Consider the following 18,492-nt stretch of genomic DNA (forward strand, 5'->3'; position numbering starts at 1 on the left):
TGCAGTTCAGGCTGGCCTTGAGCTCACTTTGTAGCCCAGGCTGGTCTCGAACTTGCAGCGATCCTCCTACCTCAGCCTCCCGAGTGCTGGAATTACAGGTGTGCACCACCACGCCCGGCTTCTTCCATTTTTTAAACACATACATCTGAAAACAAACAAACAAACAAACAAAACCACATACTTCTGCTTCTATCGTTGTTCCAGCTGAGATCTTGGATTAGCATCACAAAAGCATCTCGGGCTTTCTCCCTCCTGTGTAGTACTCCATCCACAGGGGCTGGGCACAGCTGTGTCTTCTGACCTCTGTCATCAGGGATGCTCCCTTGACGAAAATCCTTGGCCTGCACTGTTGTCCTTCCCAAGAATGAGCTTATGTTGGGGACCATGGTACATGCCTGTGATCTCATCTACCCAGGAGGCCAAGGCAGAAAGGTCACAAATTCAAGGTCAAGCCTGGCAACTAATCAAGACCATGTCTCAAAATAAAAAGAGCTGAAGGGCAGGCAGGGTGGTACATACCTGTAATCTCAGCACTCAGGAGGCCGAGGCAAGAGGATCGCCACAAGTTCAAGGCCAGTCTGGGCTAGGTAGGGAGACCCTGTCTCAGAAAAAAGAAAAAGGCTGAGGATACAGCTGAGGGACAGAGTATTTGCCCAGGATGTAAGGCCCTGGGCGCCATGTCCAGTACTAAAAAAAAACCTAATAAAAGTAATCATGTGTAGGATAAAGATAAACCTCAGAGCCGGGCGTGGTGGCCCACACCTGTAATCCCAGCACTCGGGAGGCTGAGGCCAGAAGACCCTTTCGAGTTTGACGCCAGCCTGGGCTACAGAGTGAGCCCAGCCTGAACTGCATAGTGAGAGCCTGTCTCAAAAAGACAAAAAACAAAACAAAAGATACACCCCCGAAGAGTGAATGTTGAGAAAAGGGCACAGTCACTTTGGAGGAGATGCCCAGGTGCTCCCTGGGGGGGAGGCGACAGCCTTGCACACACCCCCTGCGCCTCTGTTTACTCAGTCACAGCCGGCACCCTGAGGCAGCAGACTTTTGGATTCCGACCAGTCCGTGGGTGAAAAACTGAATTGCTGGTTTCACTCACAGTTGCTGTGTTACGAGAACACGTGTGGCTTGTTTGGGATTGGGCCTCGCTTGGGATTGGGCCCTGTCAGAACTGGAAAAGGTTCTCATTTGAAGGAGCATTCAGCCTGGATGTGGTGGTAAATGCCTGTGATATCAGCACATGAGAGGCTGAGGCAGGAGGATTTTGTCAAGTTTGAGGCCAGCTTGGGCTCAGTAATGAGTTCAAGGCCAGCCTCAACTGCCTCCCCGCAAGAAAGAGCATTCGGTACACCTAAGCAGCTGACACTGCCCCAGCCCAGTGTATCTGAGCCCACCCAGAACACATACATTGGAGCCAGGAGCCAGGCGTGGGGCCCCGCACTGTCATCCTACCACACTGGAAGGCTGAAGCAGGAGGATCCCAAGTTTGAGCCCAGGCTGGGCAACTTAGTAGCTTAGTAAGACCTTCTGTCAAAATAAAAAAATAAAAAGGGCTGGGGGTGCAGCTCAATGTGAAGGCCCTGGGTTTGATCCCCAGTATGGAAAACAACCACAACAAACATATTTTATAATAAAGGCGTTGAATATCTCCTGTGACTTAATACTGAAAGTAGAAAGCAGCTGGGCGTGGTGGCTCACGCCTGTAATCCCAGCTCTCGGGAGGCTGAGGCAGGAGGATCCTTTCGAGTTCGAGACCAGTCTGAGCAACAAAGTGAGCTCAAGGCCAACCTGAACTGCATAGGGAGACCCTGTCTCAAAAAGACAAAATAAATAAATAAATGAAAGTAGAAAGCAGAAGCTGCGTGTTACACTTTAGCTCCACTGTAGGTTGAGGACCTGATATTTTTTGTGGGACAGGGTCTCACTGTGTCACCTAGGTTGGCCTCAAACTGTCTCAAGCACACAGGGCGTGGTGGCACACACCTGTGATCCTAGTACTGGGGAGTCCAAGAAAGGAGGATTGCCATGAGTTCAAGGCCAAGCTGCTCTATATAGCAAGACTCTGTCTCAAAAAAACCCAGCAAAACAAAACAAAACTGGCTCAACTGACCCTCCTGCCTTATCCTCCCCAGTAGGTGAGACTACTGGTGCACTTCAATGCATGGAATCTTTTGCATTTGGTCTCTCTCTCAGTCTCTCTCTCTTTTTTCTTCTTCTTTTTTTTTTTTTTTTTGGCAGTGCTGAGGGCAGAATCCAGAGCCTTGTTGGTGCTAGGCAAGCACCCCCTACTGTGCTGCATCTGTGGCCCTTTTTATTTTTTACTTTGAGACAGGGTCTTACTGAGTTGCCCAGGCTGGGCTTGAACTTGGAATCTTCCTGCCTCAGCCTCCTGAGTAGCTGGAATGACAGGTGCGTAGCACCTTGCCAGGCATCAGACCTTTAAAAAAAGTATATCACATTGTCAGGAAGTCTTTGAGTGACTGAATACCTCGCCCCTGGGCCACATGCAGTCTCTGGTGTCCAGGGATTTCAGCTAAGCATCCGGGAGAAATGAATGGGTAGGAGGATTGTGGAGGTGCTGGATGTCAGTGTGGGGCCCTGGCCTGGCCTTGAACCTCACTGTCCCCGCAAGTGCCGGCTGCCAGGCTGCTGGTTCTTCTTGCATGGTAGTCCTGCCCCCACCCCCCGCAAGCCCGAGATCCTGCTGTGGCTCCACAGTGTCCTGAGGATCCCTGCCTTTGGTCTGGCTCTGCCTGCCTCATGCTGTATTGGCGAGCAGGTACACAGGTCATTCCAATCACAGCCTGGCCTTCCTGAGCCTCATGGGTGGGAACGACAGGGAACTTTACAACAATTTTATGTGTCTGGGACAGGGTCTCCCTATGTAGTTTAGGCTGGCTTTGAACTCACTACATAGCCCAGACTGGCCTTGAGCTTACAGTGATCCTCCTGCCTCAGTCTCCTGAGTGCTGGGATTACAGGTGCATGCTGCCATGCCCGGCTAGGATTCGGTATTTTTAAGGCTGTGCCACACCCCCACCGCAGACCTTTCCCCAGCCTTCCTACTGGCTGCTGGCCTGGGCTAAGCCAGGCTGGTGATAATGTGTAATTGCCGTCCAGTCAGGCTGTGCCGTCCAGCCTGATTGAAGCACTTTTTTACTTTACTTTATTCATCTAAGTCCTTGCTCACGGTGCCCAGAGCCCTGTCATTCCTATCACATGCCTGGGGAAACTGAGGCACACGATTGCGGAGCAGAGCTGTGCAATCCATGGCGTTCGGGAAGCAGAGCAGGGGCAGAGCCAGAGAGGAAGGGGCTGGGGACCGGACGTGCCGTTCCAGGCCACAGCCCGGTGCCGCCTCCACTGCCTCACGGCACGTCCAGCCGTCAGCTAACTGGCTTTCTCTGGTGGGGGTGGGTATGCTGGGGATTGAACCCGGGGCATTCACACTGACGACAGCTGCAGCGATTTTTATTCTTTATTTGAGACAGGGTCTAGCTAAGTCACTAAATTGCCCATGCTGGGCTTGAACTTTCGATCCTCCTGTCTCAGTCCCCCTAATCCTGAAGGTGACAGGTGTGTGACACCACATCTGGCTTTGGAGAACATGTTTGATCCAAACCATGGCACATGCCTGACACCGCCCTCCTCCTTGCTCGCTTTCCTGGGCGTTGGGCCTCTGTGCAGCAGGTATCTAGTCAGTGCCCCTTGGGCCTGAGCCCCACTCCCTCAAACCCAGTGATTCCCATGCTACAGACGCCCACTGACCCTGCAGCCCTCCCTCTAGACCCCCAGCTGGCTCCTGCCTGGCCCTTGTGCACATTTGGTGGGGGCGGAGCCAAAGCAGTGCAAGGGACAGGTGGGTGTCGGGCGGGGCCGTGGACAGAGGGTGTCTGAGCTAGCACATCCCAGCAGGGAGGAAAGGAAAAGAGAAACCCGGGGGCAGAGATATGTTGGTTCCTTCTGCGAAAACAAGAGCTCAGCCAGGCTTGGTGACCCACACCTGTAATCCCCACACTCAGGAGGCTGAGGCAGGAGCATCACCATGAGTTTGAGGCCAGCCTGGGCTACATAGTGAGCTCAGGATCAGCCTAAACCACATAGCAAGACCTTATCCCAAAAAGAAAACCAAAAAAAGAGTCCCTTGCACTTCCCCTGGGGGAAGTCAGGGACAAATGGGTGAAGGCGAGGAGGGGTAAGTGGGTTGGTGGATGGAGAGGTGGGTGGGTAGCAAGAGGGTGGATGGATGGATGGATGGATGGGGCTGGGTGGGTGGGGCGTGGGGGGATGGATGGCGGCTGGCTAGGTGGTGGAGTGTGTCGATGTGGGGGTGGACGGCAGGTGGAGGGATCAATGGATAATCAGACAGATAGTGAGTTGGTGACAAAGGCTGGAGAACCCTGTGGATGGATAAACTGATTCACGGATGGAGAATGGGTGTGCCGGCTGATCTTCAGTGCCCACACAGCATGTCAGCGAACGCACAGATGGGCAGGTGACCCTGGCGCTGTCTCCTGCAGCTGCCCATCGTGGCGTCCTCCATCGTGTCCCTGTACTTCCTGGAGCTGACCGACCTCTTCAAGCCGGCCAAGGTGGGCTTTCAGTGCTACGACCGCACACTGTCCATGCCCTACGTGGAGACCAGCGAGGAGCTCATTCCGCTGCTCATGCTGCTCAGCCTGGCCTTCGCAGCCCCCGCCGCCTCAGTGAGTGCATGCCCAGGGCAGGGCGGGGCTGGCCCGGGAACCCGGATGTGCCGGCCCCTGACGCCTCCCTGTGGTCCTGGCAGATCATGGTGGGCGAGGGCTTGCTGTACTGCCTGCAGTCGCGGCTCTGGAGCCGCAGCAGCGGGGGGCCCGGCGGGGCGGAGGGCAGCATCAACGCAGGTGGCTGCAACTTCAACTCTTTCCTGCGGCGCACGGTGCGCTTTGTCGGTGAGTCCCGCGCTGAGCTCACGCCCAGGGTGGGGAGGGGGCCTAGCCCTGGCTCCCTCACCCGCCCGAGCCTCCCACCCCACAGGCGTCCACGTTTTCGGGCTCTGTGCCACCGCCCTGGTGACGGACGTCATCCAGCTGGCCACCGGCTACCACGCACCCTTCTTCCTCACTGTGTGCAAGCCCAACTACACACTGCTGGGGACCTCGTGTGAGGCGAACCCCTACATCACGCAGGACATCTGCTCGGGCCACGATACCCACGCCATCCTGTCTGCACGGTGAGCCCCACCCTGGGCGCCCCGGGCGGGAGTGTCACAGCCCTGCCCTCCTGGCCCACTGGACACATGGGGAAACAGGCACGAAGCCAGTCCCTGGGCAGCAGGGCTCACGCTGGTCACCTCTTCCAGGAAGACCTTCCCGTCACAGCACGCCACGCTCTCGGCCTTCGCCGCAGTCTACGTGTCGGTGAGTGCGTCCCCAGCCCGCAGCCCTCATGCGGCCACCCCGTGGGAGCCGGCCGCCTGCTGACTGCCGCTCCCCGCAGATGTACTTCAACTCTGTCATCTCGGACACCACCAAGCTGCTCAAGCCCATCCTGGTGTTTGCCTTCGCCATCGCTGCCGGCGTGTGCGGGCTCACCCAGATCACCCAGTACCGCAGCCACCCTGTGGACGTCTATGCTGGCTTCCTCATCGGGGCTGGCATCGCCGCCTACCTGGTGAGTAGCCAGATGCCGGCAGCGTCTGAGCGAAGAGGCACACGAACTCAGGGGGTCGGGAGGTGAACTCACCGGCACAAACGCCTGCCTGGCAAATGCAGGGTCCTGAGTTCGATTCCTGGTACCAAAAAACAAAAACCGAGGAGACCTGAGGAGGTTGGTGGGACCCCTGGGGTGTCTGAGGGGAGAGAGTGTCCACCCAGAGCTCTGTGCCAGTGTTTTCTCCCCATGCTGCGCAGCCCTGACCCTCACGACTCCCCCGGCCCCTGTGCTGCCCTGAATGCGGGTCCCCCAGCCCCCCGGGCGGGTCCCGATGCCGGCCGTGTCTCTCCAGGCCTGCCACGCGGTGGGCAACTTCCAGGCTCTGCCTGCAGAGAAGTCCTCGGCCCCGGCGCCCATCAAGGACCCGCTGAGGGCGCTGGCGCAGCGCGGCCATGACTCGGTTTACCAGCAGAGCAAATCGGTGAGCACGGACGAGCTGGGCCCGTCGGGGCGCTCGGAAGGGGCGCCGCGGCCTGCAGCGCGCGAGAAGACCTCGCTGGGCAGCCTGAAGCGCGCCAGCGTGGACGTGGACCTGCTGGCCCCGCGCAGCCCCATGGGCAAGGAGAACATGGTAACCTTCAGCAACACGCTGCCGCGGGTCAGCACACCCTCACTCGATGACCCCGCGCGCCGCCACATGACCATCCACGTGCCGCTCGACGCCTCCCGCTCCAAGCAGCTCATCAGCCAGTGGAAGCAGAAGGCACAGGAGGGGCGCGCGCTGGGGCTCCCCGACGAGGCCAGCCCTGCGCACCTGCGCGCGCCCGCCGAGCCCATGGCCGAGGAGGAGGAGGAGGAAGAGGAGGACGAGGACGAAGAGGAAGAGGAGGACGAGGAAGAAGAGGAGGAAGTGGAAGAGGACGGGGGCCCCGCGCCACCCACGCTGTATCCCACCGTGCAGGCGCGGCCCGGGCTGGGGCCACGCGTGCTGCTCCCGCAGCGCCCAGGCCCGCAGCCACTCGTGCACATCCCCGAGGAGGGCGTGCCGGCGGCGGGCACGGGTCTGTCCCCCAAGAGCGGCGCCGCGGTGCGTGCCAAGTGGCTGGTGATGGCGGAGAAGGGCACAGCCGCTGTGCCCGCAGCCACGGCGCCACCCCGCGCACCCAACCCACCGCGCCTCCTGCAGGTGATCGCCATGTCCAAGGCGCCGGGCGCCAAGGCGGCGGCCGAGACGGCGTCGTCGTCCAGCGCCAGCTCGGACTCCTCGCAGTACCGCTCGCCGTCGGACCGCGACTCGGCCAGCGTGGTCACGGTGGACGCGCACGCACCGCACCACCCCGTGGTGCACCTGTCGGCGGCCGGGGCACCCTGGGAATGGCGGGCGGCGGGCAGCACGGCGCGGGCACCCGAGGGCGACAGCGGCTACGAGCTGGGGGACCTGGCCCGTGCTTTCCGTGCAGGCCCCCGGCCCCCGGGCACGTCCCCTGGCTCATCTGTCAGCGACGCGGAGCAGGAGGAGCCGCGCTTCGCGGCCGTGGCCACCGTGAACCTGGCCACAGGCGAGGGGCTGCCTCCACCCGGCGCGGCGGACGGGGCGCTGGGGGCTGGCAGTCGAGAGGCTACACTGCGGCGCCCGGTGGGCGGGCCAGGCCCCAGCGACCGCGAGGTGGGCGAGGCGGAGGCGGAGAGCTACTACCGCAGGATGCAGGCCCGCCGCTTCCCGGACTGAACGCAGGACATGGGGGCGCGCGGGAGGGGACCCGGGCGGGGTGTCTGGAGATCAATAAAGAGACCACTTCCTGAAACCCGGGCCCTGGGTCCTTTGTCAAGGGGCCCCAGCCCACCACTGTCCCTCCTGCGTGGAGGGTGGGCCTCACCCACCTAGGCCCTAAAGCCACCAGAGCTTGGGGGCGGGGCACACAAAGGACACGTGGCCCAGAGGGACTCCAGGCGAGTCGTTGTGGTTAAACAGGCCGAGCTCACTCACAAAAAGCAACCAGTGAAGTCCAACAGGCCCAATAAAGAGGGAAATCAGAAGCGCAGGACATAGAAATTTATTCAAAGTCCAGGTACAGACTGGCTGACTGCCTTCTACAATGTGAACAGCAAGAAAGGTCTACAGGAAAGGCTGGAGTTTGTTATAAAAGTTTTAATCAGTTCTTCCCGTTACAAGCCATCGGGACGGGCGAGTGGAATGTGTGGCCTCGGCTTGCTGTGTGCAACACTGAGCCGGTAACCGCCGTTATCAAAATATACATCTGTCACCGTAAAAAACTGCAACGCGCTGCCTCCGTGTCTGACAACAGGTATAAAAAAATCACAAATATTTACACCCTTGTTACACTCCGCTAAGGAACTCAGGATCCAAGGAGACCCCTGCCTGCTGCTGGGGCGACCCAGAGGGTGGTGGAGAGTGCAGTGGGCTGGACGCTGGTCCCACCGCCTGGGCCCCAGCACCAGAGGCAGACAAGAAACAGAAATAAAACTTTGGTCCAAAATTTGAAGGAAAAGGAAACACCCTGAAACAGCCCGCACTGTTTGTCTAGGCAGATTGCAAGTGGAGCTGGATAAGGCAACTGCAGGTGGAGGAAGGCGGGCGCCAGCCCAGGTCCTGCGAGGAAACCTGGCTCCTGGCCTCAGGTTCCTGAGTGCCGGGCGTCGCCAGCGCTGGAGACCGGATCCTGCCTGTGACTTCATTAATTACAAGGAATAAAATAAAAGTACAGCATACAAAGTAATACGAGAAGCATGGATTACACTCATACCATTGTATCATCTTGCTATAAAAAGTTACTTAAAACTATTGCATATAAATGAAAAAAGATTAGAATATTTGGTCAACTGGATATTGCTAGGCACAGCATCTGCAGCCAGAGTATGATACAGAGATTACAATGAGGGCTCCACAGCTGAGGCAGCAGGTCGGTGCCCTCTGGGCCTGGCCGGGCGAGGCGCCGCGGCACCTGGGGGGCTGGGCAGGGGAGAATCACTTGATCCATCACTTGATTAAGTGGGGTGGGGGGGTCAACCGGCCTTGGCCAGCAGGCTCCCACCCAGCACTGGGCACATGATCTCGTGGGAGGGAGCCGGAGGCTGCTTGGTGGCTGCCAGGCGAGAGCCTGGCCTGGCCTGACTTGGCCTGCAGGTGGTGTGGCCGAGGCAGGCAGGTTAAGGCACGCGAGAGCAGACTGTGATCTGGGTGCCCTCCCATGGGCCCGCCACGCTGGGGCAGTGAAGACCCCTGCCGCCGCCCCTGGGAGCCTGAGCTGTCACGTCACCGCAAGGTCAGCAAGGTGAACTAGATTTAATTTTTTTAAAAACAGGTAAACTGATTTCTCTTTAAAAAAATAAAATCTCTGGTCTGTTAAGGTCACTTCAGCTGCTTTTTAAAGTGGCTTTTTTCTGGAATGACGGAAGTTGGCGCCATGGCGCCTGGCCACAGGCCCACCCTAGATGGTGGACTTGGAGAAGGACACCCGAAGGTGATGGTTCTCGCCCAGGTCGTGGTTGTGCAGATCAATGAGGGCCTGCACGGCCTCCTCCACTGAGCCCATCTGGATCAGCGCCATCTTGCGGTCTTTCCTGCAAGGAGGAGGGGTCAGAGGGCAGGCAGCCAAGGGGGGTTGTGGCCTGGGGCAGGGGGGAGGGGTTGGTGCCCAGGTACTCACTGGAAGAATTTGAAGCCCTTCACCACACCCCCATTGCTGGAGAAGAGGCTCTTGAGGTCTTCCTCGGATATTGAGGGCCTGTGGAGAGAGAGGATGTGTGAACTGGCAGGGTCACCACGGCAGACCACAGCTCCCCACGTCCATGAAGGCTCTCTGGAACCCAGCAGGGGACAAGAAATGTCCTTAGTGACCTGAAGCGGCCTTGATTTTCTTTTTCCGAGACAGGGTCTCACTACACAGCTCAGACTGGCTTCACGCTCAGGGTGGTCCTCAGCCTTCCAAGTGCTGGGATTATACATGTGAGCCAGGCTGCCTGGCTCTGAATGTCCCTGAGAAAGGCTCAGGAGCCCACGCTAGGCCGTGAGCGGGACACCCTGGATGGGCCATGCTCCCTTGAAAGCCAACAACCCAGCTCGGTGCTGCAACCCTGTCATCCAGCCCCACAGGTCTGAGCCCAACCTACGCAAGTTAGGAATGCATTGAGATCACCTCAAGTTTTATGAAAGGGCTGGGGGTGAAGCTCAGGGAAGACCTTGAGTTCCAGAGCACAGTAGTACCCACCCCACTGTTTTCCTAAGTTTTGGCATCACTCAGGTGCTGGCCATATGGTTCAGTGGTGAGCACCTACCGGACCTGAAAGCCCTAGGTTCCATCCCCGCACTGCCTGAGGACCACGTGTCAGTTCCTGTGAGCACTCACGGGATGTTGGAGAGGTGCAGTGTGGCAGAGGGCGGGAAGATGTTCTGGAAGTTCTTAGAGCCAGGCTTCTTGAAGCGATGGAGGGGCGAGTTGCCATAGTCCTTGGTAAGGCCCTGGTCCTCCTGGCCCTCCCTCGGCAGCTGCACGTTCTGGTGCTTCGACAATGTGATGCGGATTGGCTTCCCGTGCAGCTTGTGCCCATTCAGGTGGCTCATGGCTGTGGAAGGCAGTCAGGTCACCCAGGGCCTGGTGGGAGCAGCTCTGCCCGCCCCGCCCTCTCAGCCTGGGCCTTACCCAGCTGGGCCTGGCTGCCATCCGCCATCTGCACCAGCGCGTTCTCCTTCTTGTTGAACAAGATCTTCACCCGCTGCACATCACCGTAGACGCCTTCAAAAGCCCAGCAAGGACAGAGGCTGAGTGGTGCGGCCTCAGCCCAACTCCCACCCCGCCCTCCCTCAAGGCTCTGCTCAGCCTGACCAGGTTTGCTTATTCTGCCGCCGGGAGCCTAGCAGCCCAGGGCCATGACAGGAGCCACTAAATCAGCAGTCAAAAGCCCAAGGCAGGGAGACTGTGGAGAGCGACCACGCTCGCATGCTACCGACACGCTGAACTCTCGGAGCAGCATGCAGGGCCGTAAACCATGCGAATCTATGGCCAGGTGTAAAGTCCGCAAACCGGAAGCAAACCACATACAAGGCCGAATGCCAAACTCCAAACTCATAGTACATGTCAGGGCTTAAAAATAATCTCAATTAAACGAAAACAAGATAATAAAAGTGTGAATAACATACCGAAAAGAATAAAGAGGCTTTGGGGTGTGACTCTCTTTAGAGGACAGCAGAGCAAGGCAGCGGAGGGACAGGGGAGAGGGAGAGGTCGGGGGGACGAGGTGCCATCGTCCACCCCGAGGAAGACAGTCCCGCAGGCGTGCAGCGGTTGATGGACGATGAAGTTGTCAGGATGTTAATTTCAAGGGCAGGTTGGTTTCCGGAGAGCAGGGTTTGAGGGGGAATTTTTGTTTTTATTTATTTATGTTTTTTTTGTTTCAAGCAACAACAGGAAGCAGAAGAACCGTGCAGTCAGTTGGCAAAGAAATTCCGGATCAGGGCAAGAAAAAAAATTGGGAAAGGGGAAGGGGAGAAAAGAAAAAAAAGTAGCAAAAAACACAGGTCAGTAAATACATAAGGAAACAAGGCAGTGTTCCAGTCACACTCCACACACACACGCAAGTTAACAGCTCTACCTCGCGGACACGGCTGGGGGAGCGGCTCGCAGGTGCCGGGACTGGCTGTCTGGCTGTCTCTCCCCACCGCCACTGCGCCACAGCCCCAAGGTCGCACAGGCTGGTCTCTCTGCTCGGCAGTGAGCGGTTAGTTCCCGGCTCCTGAGTGACCTAGCTCGGCACCGCTGGCGGCCCCTCGAGGCTGAGACTCAGGCTGCCCGCCCCGACCCGGGAAAGCTGCAGGCAGGAACGACCGGAACCTCACTGACCCAGGGCCAACCCCATTTGGGGGGCAGCTTCTAGCCTTTCCAGCTCTCCAGAGCAATAATCCTCACAAACACGGTTGCGCTTAATGCGACAGACACCGTGTCCAGCCTGACCGCCAAGAGCCCATGGGGCTCCCCAAGTTCATTTAGCCTGTCCTGAGTACTAAGTGGCAAAGCGTCTCAACTCTCAAGTTACGGAATTGAAAATACAGAGTAGGGAAACAGGAAACTCAGAGCATCCTGGGAAAGAGGCGAACATGAGCCAGTCTCGACACAGCAGACGCATCAGCGTGCGGGTGCAGCTGTCAGGTTCAGACCCTGGGAGACCAAGGCCCCTTCTGCTGGTGGCGCAGCCACTAGACCTCCACCCGGCACCACTTGCCCCGCACGGCCCTAGTGCCCACATACCTCTGGATTAAGGTTGCTGACCAGCAGGACAGAGTTCCCGGCCCCCGCCAGGCCTGGGATGCCGATGCGACCTGCTGCCGCTGCTGCCGCCGCCGCAGAGGGAATGGCCAAGGGCGCCAGCGCTCCATGCACATTGGGGACAGACAGGCCTGGAAGGAAGGCAGGCGGGGTGAGCAAAGGGTGTGATACCAGCGACGCGACGGCACAGGCACCCGTCATGCACACAGGGCACCGAGGATGGCGGCCCGCTCCGGCCCTCCACAAGGCAAGAGCCTCTCGGGATCTGGGCACGGCCACAGGCAGGTGCTCGGCCAGCACACCGCACCCGGCTGCGGACAGCACCCAGAGGTGCCTGGTGTGGACCCTTCCACATGCGGCAACAGCACAAAAGCTCTGTCCGCCGAGGCAGACACAGGCCCTCTGCAAGCAGGGCCTGCCACAGGACGCCGCGGCGGCGCATGCGCGCCCATTCTCCATGCAGACGTGGGCGGCCAGCACGCACTCGGCACCCACGGCACTAGTGGCTGCGACGCGGCACGTGGTGCCGGGGCGCCGCCAGCACATGCTCCTCAGCCTTGGCGGCCACTTGCTTACCAGGCCACTCAATTCAATCTACGAGGGACGCATCCCTCCACACACTGCGTCCTCGTCCTCGCCCCGGTGCTTGAAGGGAACCAGACCAAAGACTGCGCGGTTAGCGGCTCCTGACCAACACCAGTGCCCGACACGCAGGCTCACAGCCCTGCCCTGTCTACCGCCTGCCCTGTCCAAGCCCTGTATGGGCGCAGCTGCCCCTGCGGCTCCCGTCCCCTCTCCCAGGAAGGGGCCCCGTGGCTCGGCACGGCCAGTGCCCAGGGGACCGTGCCAGCCGCCCGTGGAAGCGTGGCTGTGTGGAGAGGTGGTGTGGGCATGCAGGCGCTGGGGTCAAGGTCAAGTGTTGAGTACCTGCGGCTTGAGGAATGGCAAAGGTGGGAGGGAAACCAGCTCCTGCATACGGAGAGGCTGAGATTATACCAGGTGCACCTAGAAATAAACGAGACACTAACCATCGCACCCTCCACCTCCACCAAGCCAGAGCTGTGCCGCCGGACTGGCCCCACGCCCGCCACAGGGCGACCCGAGCGTGGTCCGCTGCTGAGGGCTGGATGTTTGGGTGTGGGCGCCCTCACTGGCCGGTGCTGGCGTGCAAGGGGCAGGGCCATCTCCCTGGGAGCAGGGCTGCAGGGCCTCAGGGCACTGACTACCTAGCCGTCTGTCCCCTCCCCTCCCCGGGCTTGCTGAGGCCCATTCTTTCTGGAGCTTTCCGCACGCACTCAGTGCCATAGCAGGACAACATCTTACCGAAGGCCGCGGCCATGGTCTGGTCCAGCGAGGGCTGGCTGTCACCAGAGGGCAGGTCTGGGCGTGTATAGTCGCGGCTCTTGTCGTTGTTGTACTTGACATTGAGGCTGGTAAGCTTGGAGAAGTCAATGCGCAGCGTGCAGCAGGCGTTGTAGATGTTCTGCCCATCCAGAGACTGCAGGAAAAGGCCCGTCAGCCACAGCCGGTTGCAGCCCAGGACCAGGGCAGGCATCTCCCAGGACCCCCACTCACCAGCTTGGCGTGCTGGGCGCTCACAGGGTCGGCGTACTGTAACAGCGCCTGGAACTGGCTGTTCTTCGTGAAGGTGATGATCTTCAAGACGGTGCCAAACTTGGAGAAGATCTGCAGGGCCCAGGGTGGCTGTGAGCATGACAGCCTGAGAACCACTCCCGCCCTGCACACGGTACCTGCCCGTGGCCTCACCTGGTGCAGTACATCCAAGGTCACAGGGTAGAAGAGGTTCTCCACAATGATCCTGAGCACAGGGCTCTGCCCAGCCATCGCCATCCCCGCATCCACGGCGGCAGCCGACGCAGCCAGGGCCAGGTTCCCCGACTGGACTGAGTTCACAGCCTGCAGTGCTGCCTGCGCCCGCTGTGGGGACACTGCCATGAGCCCAGGGGCTCAGCCTGGCCCACCCTGGGCCTGCCACCAGCCCGCCCGCCCGTATGGGCACGCACCGCCTGGTTCGGGGAGCTGTCGGTCTTGAGTTCTTTGTGATTGGAGAACTGGATGTAGATGGGCTGGCCACGCAGTACAGGCGTCACTGAGGTATAGTAGTTCACCATGGTGTTGGCCGCCTCCTCCGTGTTCATCTCGATGAAAGCCTGGTTCTTCCCCTTCAGCATCAGGAGATTGGTGACCTTCCCAAAGGGCAGCCCAAGGGAGATCACCTCGCCCTCGGTAACGTCGCCAGGCAGCTTTCGGATGTGGATTACTCTGGAGGGGACGCCAGCGCTCCTGTTGTCACCTTTGAACTTTTTGCTGTCGTTTCCGTTTGCTGGAAAAGGGCAGGTGGTCTCTTAGGCCTGAGAAGCCAGCACTACCTTGCAGGCCACCTGAGAACCCAGGGGCCTGAGGTCAAGGCCCTAAAACCGCTGCTTTACACACTCTATATGTCTGGGCCCCACAAATTCCCTGGCATAAACTGCTTTGGATCCAGAACAGATCATGAAGGTCCAGATAGTCTGAGGTGGAGAGGGTGCAAAGTCCAGTGGAGTGACCAGCACCCCGTCTTAACCCAAGGAACACCCACAGGCTGCATGGGCTAGGCCTGGCTGAGGCGCACATTACCTGCAGAGGCCGAGTTGCTGCTCATGATAAAGGGCCCGTTGGTGACACACGTAGAGAAGAGCTCGTCAGATCCCCGCTGGAAGAGAAGACAGATGCTGCCCTGTAGTGGCTAGCATGCCCAAGTCCTTAGATAAAGCAAGGCCTTAGCTCACCCTAGGCTCCCATCCTGTTCCTGCCACACACGGGAACATGTACTCTGCACAACCCCACGCCCAACTCTGTGACTAGGGCCCATGCCAGTAGCTATGTGGAGACCCCACACACACAACAGCACACAGCTATGGCCCTGTTGCTACAAGCTGGTGCTCAATCTGCTCTGGCAGTGGTTTCCAGAGACAAAGTTCCCATCACACTGAAGCCACCAGGCTCTATAGCCCAGGAGCCTGCCCTATTTCCCAGCTGCCCGAGGAAACCTGACCCTCGGGCCTCAGCACACTTTCCTGGGTAAGACACTACCCCTTTATGCCATGGGCCTGGCCTGGGCTCCCTGGCTTACTCAGCCACCCCTCAGGAATAATATTAGGAACTGGAATCTGGCCCCAGGATGGCAGATGCCCCTCCCCACAAAGTTGGAAGACACAAAACAAGAATCAAAAGGTGAAACTGGAGATGCTGGGACAGTTCTTGGTCACCCAACAAGCACTCGGGCCCAAGACCCTGGCCTGACGCTGCTACTGCAGGAGACCCTTGGGCTCCTCGGCTTGAGGATGCCACCCATCCCACAGGTGCCCTCTGCCCCGAGTGCTTGCCTGGAGAGGGTTGGTGGGCAAAGCAGCAGACTCCACCTCTGTCTGCCAGAAAGGAAGGCCAAGAGCAGTGGCAGCACCAGAACTCTGCCCTCTGCTCACCTCCTCCCTCACCTGCCTTTCTGACCACCTGTCTCTCCCAAGGCCACCTTCAAGGACACCTCACACCCCACCACCACCTGAAACGCTACTGGTAAGCCCATGACCACCCATCCCCACCAGGAGCACCCAGGCCTGGAAATGGGGGAAGACACCATGGAGGCGTCTTCCAACAGCCTGTGGGGGGTGAAGGGCCTGAAACCTGCCACCCTGCAATCCCCAAAGGGTACACACTGCTCAACACAAGGCCAACAAGCTGTAGGAGTTGCAGTGGGGTTACATGGGCCCTCACCCAGGAGGCAGAAGAGCTATAAGGGCCACTTCAGGGTAAGTTCCATACACATGGCTTCAACCAGCCCTCTCCATGTGCAGACCCAGATGCCCCAGGCTGGGATGTGGCTGTGTCTACTGGTGGTGACCAGGGCCACGTGGGGGAAGTCAGGTTACCTTGAAACAGGTAAAGGCTGCTCACCTTCGGCAGGTATGCCTGAGATGTAAAGCCTCAACCCAGAATCTTGTCAGCTTTTCTAAACCACAGGAAGTCGCTTCCTGCCATAGCCACTTTCCCCCCAGGATTGTAAGGCCAGGGACACCAAAGCTGGTCCTCCCACAAGCCAGATGGGGGTCAGTCACCCATGCAGCTCCCCACGTGCTGCCACACTAACCTTAAAGGGGCATCTGGGCTTCCGCCTGGGTGCAGTGTGGGCAGGGCCACACTTCCTGGCAGTGAGCTCTTGGCCACCCGCCAGGAGTCCTAACAGCTGGGCCCTGGGCAGGGAGAGCACGCCCACGCCCGTCTGCAGGCAGCCCCATGCCTATTCCACCACAGACCCGGTCTACACGGCAGCACCTCAAACAGACGCCTGCCCAACACCACAGCGCCAAGGTCAGGCCATGCCCTACACTCACCTCCAAGTCTCCTGAGCACCAATGGGTGTAGCATCAAGAAGCCTTGTGTGTAGGAGCTGACAGCTACCACACGCGAGGCAGCTCCCCCTTGGGAGACCCCTCAGCTTCCCACACGGTCCCCTCTCACAGTAGCAGCCCTCTCAGCCTGGGGCAAAGCCCAGGAGGCTGGGGGTAGGCAGCAGAAGCCTGTGTTGTCCCGGCCCAAGAAGAGATGGGCCAGCCCTAGGGAAATCGGGCTGAAAGGCAGCAGCCCCAGACAAGCTCCTCCACCCAAGGCTTCAGATGAAAGTCCCACCCTCTCCTCTAGCCACTGAACAAACAGGTTTTATCTGCAGGAAGATCTGCAGGCTTCATGCAGACTGCAGCCCATGGGGAAAAACTGAAACCTGGTCTGGGAAACACCAGACTGACCATAAACCAGCCATCTTCTGCTCAGGATGCCCAAGCTGGGCTGGTCCCGCAGTGCACATGGGGACAGGACGCCCCCTGCCCCAGCTACAGCCAAGCAGGGAGACCAGTCCTGGACCCACACACCCCTTCCGTGGAACTCACAGGGCCTTTTTCCAAGACAATTTAGGACTTGGTGGTGGTTTCTCCAGAGCAGCTAGTCAAGCTCTGGCCTCAAAGGCTGCCAACGGTCTGAACTGTCAGCGCCAGCCAAGGTGGCTTAAGCCCACAGTACCAGCTATTCATGAAGCTGAGCTGATCCCCTCAGGACCAGTCTGGGCAGCACTGAGACCCCACCTCAAAAAAAGGAAAAACCATTCCTCCTAGTGCTGAGAAGACTGCTGCCACTCCATCTCCACTTACCTGAAGGTATGCCACAAGAATCACAGAAAACTTTCTGACAACGCAATATGCCCTTCTGAAGCAAAACGCCAACAACACACACTTCATGAGCGCCATCAAACGCCCTGGATCTTACTGTGCCCCCACAATGCCCAGGACACCCTAACTTCTTCCACAGTCCAAGGGGCTTTATTTTTTGAGACATGATTTCATTATGCAGCCCAGGTTGATGATCCTCCTGTCTCAGCCTCCCAAGCACTGGAATTATTACAAGATGTGCCACCACACCCAGCTCTTTTGTTCTGAGGCTCATCTGAATTTTAAGCATAAAGAGGTTGAGGTTGTAAGCTCCCATGGTAGAGGGTGCAGCACCTCTGAGGGAAAACAGTGCACTGTAAAGAGATCTGCGCTGAGGGCCACTCAGCAAACCCAGCCTGCTCCAACTTCACACGTGGCCTGGTGACCTGCTCAGGGCTCACACTTATGCTCCGTAGAGTTCCTGGTGGGCAAACCAGCCCAGCCCAATATATACTGTAAGCCTGAGAGATGCTTCAAGAACCAACCTCACTGTGCACCTTTCAAGCCAGCAGAGAACATGAGCCCAGGATCAGCGCGGGAGCAAAGGCCAAGCAGTGTAAAAAGCAATGTGAAAAATGCCTACCTTTGTACCAACTGCTATGTCTGGGACGATGCTGTGGAGAGAAAGGAGAGAAGTCAGCAAGGTGTGCTCTGCAGGAGCCCAGCAGCCAGGAGCCCAGCCTGGGCCCAAGGCCGTCAGCCAGCTTAGAAGCTCAGAAGGACAGAAAAAACGAGCCATCCATTTAACCTCAACTTGAAAAGGGGCCACCATTGTCCTCTGACACTCCTCCCTCCCAGCAGGACCCCAGGCTCTAGCTTCTAGACGCTTCAGAGGTCCCCAAACACGCAAGCCATCCCCTCGAGAGCCCGGTCCTGCTGTTACACTGCAAGGGCCCAGGAAAGGCCGAGAAGCAGGCAGGAGTACGCGGAGCCTGAGGTCAGAGCTCCCGCTCGGGTGGGGGCGGGGAGCTCCCCGAGGAGACCGGCGGCGGTTGGAACGGTGGTTAAAATTAACAAAAGTAGCAGGCGGGCCAGGATGCAGCCCAAGTTACTCATCAACCCTGGCAGCACAGGACTGGACTTTCTCCCCTCCCGGGGAAGGGAAGCCACAAGAGATCCCGTCCGCGTAGAGCCCCGAAGGCTCCACCTCCACCGCGGACTGCAGTTTAGCCGACACCAAACCCGCCAGGGGCCTCGGCACGGCGGGCACGGCGGGCCCGGCCCTACGTGACTCACGGGCACGGACGGCTGCGGGGAAGGGCGCTTAGCCAGCGGACGGCCGCGGCCGCCGCCCGGGAGCTGGGCTCTCCCCAGGC

General features: G+C 58.9%; 2 protein-coding genes across 5 annotated transcripts in view; one reads left to right on the forward strand and one right to left on the reverse strand.

The window, feature by feature from the left end:
- LOC102020352 (lipid phosphate phosphatase-related protein type 3) overlaps window positions 1-7,442 on the forward strand; it is a 10,119-nt gene extending 2,677 nt beyond the window's left edge. The window contains 6 exon segments of the mRNA XM_013505337.1: window positions 4,521-4,706; window positions 4,790-4,934; window positions 5,020-5,215; window positions 5,345-5,416; window positions 5,418-5,655; window positions 5,990-7,442. Of these exon segments, the coding sequence (XP_013360791.1) occupies window positions 4,521-4,706; window positions 4,790-4,934; window positions 5,020-5,215; window positions 5,345-5,416; window positions 5,418-5,655; window positions 5,990-7,366 (2,214 nt within the window). The 3' untranslated portion in view covers window positions 7,367-7,442.
- A 233-nt stretch (window positions 7,443-7,675) lies between these two features.
- Ptbp1 (polypyrimidine tract binding protein 1) overlaps window positions 7,676-18,492 on the reverse strand; it is an 11,928-nt gene continuing 1,111 nt past the window's right edge. For 2 of the 4 annotated variants that reach the window (XM_005406021.2, XM_013505339.1), the window contains exons 2-14: window positions 17,760-17,790; window positions 14,556-14,631; window positions 13,943-14,262; window positions 13,686-13,856; window positions 13,494-13,604; window positions 13,242-13,416; window positions 12,846-12,923; window positions 11,901-12,049; window positions 10,796-10,829; window positions 10,299-10,391; window positions 10,005-10,221; window positions 9,306-9,383; window positions 7,676-9,219 (exon numbers count right to left, since the gene is read on the reverse strand). In XM_005406021.2, the coding sequence (XP_005406078.1) occupies window positions 9,087-9,219; window positions 9,306-9,383; window positions 10,005-10,221; window positions 10,299-10,391; window positions 10,796-10,829; window positions 11,901-12,049; window positions 12,846-12,923; window positions 13,242-13,416; window positions 13,494-13,604; window positions 13,686-13,856; window positions 13,943-14,262; window positions 14,556-14,631; window positions 17,760-17,790 (1,666 nt within the window). In that variant the 3' untranslated portion in view covers window positions 7,676-9,086. The remainder of the gene's footprint in view (window positions 9,220-9,305; window positions 9,384-10,004; window positions 10,222-10,298; window positions 10,392-10,795; window positions 10,830-11,900; window positions 12,050-12,845; window positions 12,924-13,241; window positions 13,417-13,493; window positions 13,605-13,685; window positions 13,857-13,942; window positions 14,263-14,555; window positions 14,632-17,759; window positions 17,791-18,492) is intronic. The other 2 variants (XM_013505338.1, XM_005406023.2) reach the window with 2 other exon arrangements.

This window comes from Chinchilla lanigera, unplaced genomic scaffold (assembly GCF_000276665.1).
Source record: "Chinchilla lanigera isolate Chin_1 unplaced genomic scaffold, ChiLan1.0 scaffold00094, whole genome shotgun sequence".
NCBI lineage: Eukaryota > Metazoa > Chordata > Mammalia > Rodentia > Chinchillidae > Chinchilla > Chinchilla lanigera.